Source organism: Trachypithecus francoisi, unplaced genomic scaffold, assembly GCF_009764315.1.
Source record: "Trachypithecus francoisi isolate TF-2019V2 unplaced genomic scaffold, Tfra_2.0 Lachesis_group11, whole genome shotgun sequence".
NCBI classification, from domain to species: Eukaryota; Metazoa; Chordata; class Mammalia; order Primates; family Cercopithecidae; genus Trachypithecus; species Trachypithecus francoisi.
Genome location: NW_022681456.1, coordinates 60,824,901 through 60,827,649, shown reverse-complemented (window position 1 = coordinate 60,827,649; position 2,749 = coordinate 60,824,901). Strand labels below are relative to the sequence as shown.

At 39.7% G+C, this 2,749-nt stretch overlaps 1 protein-coding gene across 1 annotated transcript; it reads right to left on the bottom strand.

Annotated features, from left to right (window-relative positions):
* Window positions 1-858: 858 nt before the first annotated feature.
* On the bottom strand, window positions 859-2,327 carry LOC117089728 (high mobility group protein B3). Its single transcript, XM_033221250.1, has one exon. The coding sequence runs from the start codon at window positions 2,306-2,308 to the stop codon at window positions 1,706-1,708; it is 603 nt and encodes a 200-aa protein (XP_033077141.1). The 5' UTR covers window positions 2,309-2,327; the 3' UTR covers window positions 859-1,705.
* Between the last annotated feature and the right edge of the window lie 422 nt (window positions 2,328-2,749).

The following is a 2,749-nucleotide window of genomic DNA, read 5'->3' as shown; positions in this document are numbered from 1 at the left end:
TGGGTGAATACAAGTTGCCCTGTGGCTGGGGCTCTTTGGGATTCTAATTCATCATATTAGCTCACATGCAGCCATAAAAAGTTTGATACACATTTATCTGGTTTATTCTTTCCTCAATCAATTATTTCTTCTTGTTCTTCACCAGGAATAAACTCAGTGGTGATATGTTTTCTTATAGAAAGGGCTTGTTACTGTCTGGATATTAAGTCATTTAGATTTCTTTGCATTCTTAACTCTCTGCACTTTTTTATTGTTGAGTAGTTTATTCAGCTTATTTCCAGTTTCATAGTTTGCCCAACATTATTACTTTTAAAATTCTAACTGGAAGTAGAAGTCCTCCTATTGTTGTGTAAAACATCTCCCACCTACTTGACAGGTGCCATCAGCCAATTTGTAGATAACCTATTGCATATGCAAATAAAAACATTTTACAACTTATCTTTATAGACATTTATGCGGAATAACTACATTTAAAGCATGGATGAAGAATTCAGGGCTATAGAAAGATCTTATCAATCTATCTCAGAGCTACTGTTGTGGTAGCAGCAGGGGTTCATCACAGGTCATTCAAGTTGTTCGGCTTGACTAATGAAGAATATGGCTTGTTTTACTGAGTTAATCATAGGTCCTAAGGCTTCTGGTGTCATCAGGCTCAAGAAGAACTGTATGAACACCGAATTGTGAGTAGCAAGGGAGAAGTGAACACATTAGTATCTGCAGGGATGTGAACAGAAATAAAGGTCAGAATAATATCTGTTTAGAATTTCTAAATGTCTAAGTCCTTCTGTGGTGCCCACCACTGGGAGAGGGAGTAGAAAATAAACCCTAATAATGAACACTTTCTTTTTTTTTTTAAAATGTAATACTGTTTATTTAACTTCAAAAACATTTCAGCATTCTAAACATACAAAAAAAAAATAACAGAACGTTGCAAATCATGTTTAAGTACAGGAGGTTCTTGAACTTTCATTGATGCAGTGGCTCTTTGCTTTGCTGACAATGAAGAGTTCTACAGTTTGTTTAAAAACAAACAGTTTTAAAACTACCGCACTTAAAAAAAAAATTCTCATGCCAGCTGACCTCTCTGTCCACAGCTAAGATGGCAGCAGAATGCTATGTCACTATATACAGAAACAAGACAACCTGAAGCTAAATGGATGCCCCCTGCAGAGTCAACAGCTCCAGCCTCACAGTGCACACCCTGAGCTATAGCCTCTCCAAAAGGCATCTTCCCCACAGCCTCAACGCCGAGCAAGGAGCATCAAGAGTTTGTCTCGCTTGTTTTGTTCTTTTTACAAACTATAGATATATACAGTTGAAAACTCAGGATTTCTAGCCAATAACCATAGTTAACACCACCTTACAAATTAAAAAAAAAAAAAAAGCCAGAAACATCTTTAAATGCCTTGTCACACCAACAGCAAAGTGCACAGAGTGAGGAGAACACGAAGAGTGCCTTTTCATTTAAAAAATGTTTGGAAATATGTACAACTTTGATACAGTTTCAGGGTGCTCCAGATACCCATGGCCACTTCATGTAAACCACTGACAATTTCTAGAGCACTTTGAGAGACTACAATATGACCGTGATCAAATTTTGTAATTAAACCTAATGAGGGCAACAGACACTTCTCAAATAAGAGATGAGTCAATTACGGCGCTCCCCTACTCTAAGTATTCACAAGGAGACAGATCAACAGTTTCTTTATTCATCCTCCTCCTCCTCCTCCTCCTCTTCTTCCTCCTCCTCCTCTTCATCTTCCTCTTCCACCTTTTTCCGGGCAACTTTAGCAGGACCCTTTGCACCATCAAACTTTCCTTTTGACTTATAGTCGGCAACATCCTTCTCATACTTCTCCTTCAGCTTTGCTGCCTTAGTGATGTAAGGCTGCTTTTCACTGTCATTTAAATTATTCCACATCTCACCCAGCTTTTTTGCCACGTCTCCAATAGAGATGCCGGGGTTTGTGGATTTGATCTTGGGACGGAATTCTGAACAGAACAGGAAGAATCCAGACGGTGGCCTTTTGGGAGCATTAGGATCCTTCTTCTTCTTGCCTCCCTTAGCTGGTCCATAATCCTTCATTTCCCGGTCATAGCGCACTTTATCTGCCTTTGCCATTTCATCAAATTTAGATTTCTCTTTCCCGGACATCGTCTTCCACCTCTCAGAGCACTTCTTGGAAAATTCTGCAAAGTTCACAGGGACCTCTGGGTTTTTCTTCTTATGTTCTTCTCTGCACGTCTGCACAAAGAAGGCATAAGCAGACATCTTGCCCTTTGGTTTCTTCGGGTCACCTTTAGCCATCCTGACTGTATTGTTCGCTAGTCTCATGAACACTTTCTAGTCTTAAATTTGCACAGCATGATCATGGCCATTCAACCCAGTCATAGAATATAATCATTGGATGATTATATTTTGTATAGATGCTGCTTCTATATACTTTCCCCTCAAGAACCTCTTTTGCTTAGTGCTGAGGAACTCTCCCCATCTTCACACTCCTTCACATGGAAAAAGTGTGTGTGAGATTGTGTTTATTGAGGGGGATGGAAACTTATATATTTTTTAAAAACGAACTTTATTTTTAAAGCAGTTTAGGGGCTGGGTGCAGTGGCTCATGCCTCTAATCCTAACAATTTGGCAGGCTGAGGTGGGAGGATTGCTTGAGACCAGGAATTGGAGACCAGCCTGGGCTACTTAGTGAGACCCTGTCTTTACGGACAAATGATAAAAATTAGCTGGGGCATG

Excerpts from the sequence above, each read along its gene's own strand:
- LOC117089728 (XM_033221250.1), bottom strand. The coding sequence starts at position 2,308 with ATGGCTAAAGGTGACCCGAAGAAACCAAAGGGCAAGATGTCTGCTTAT.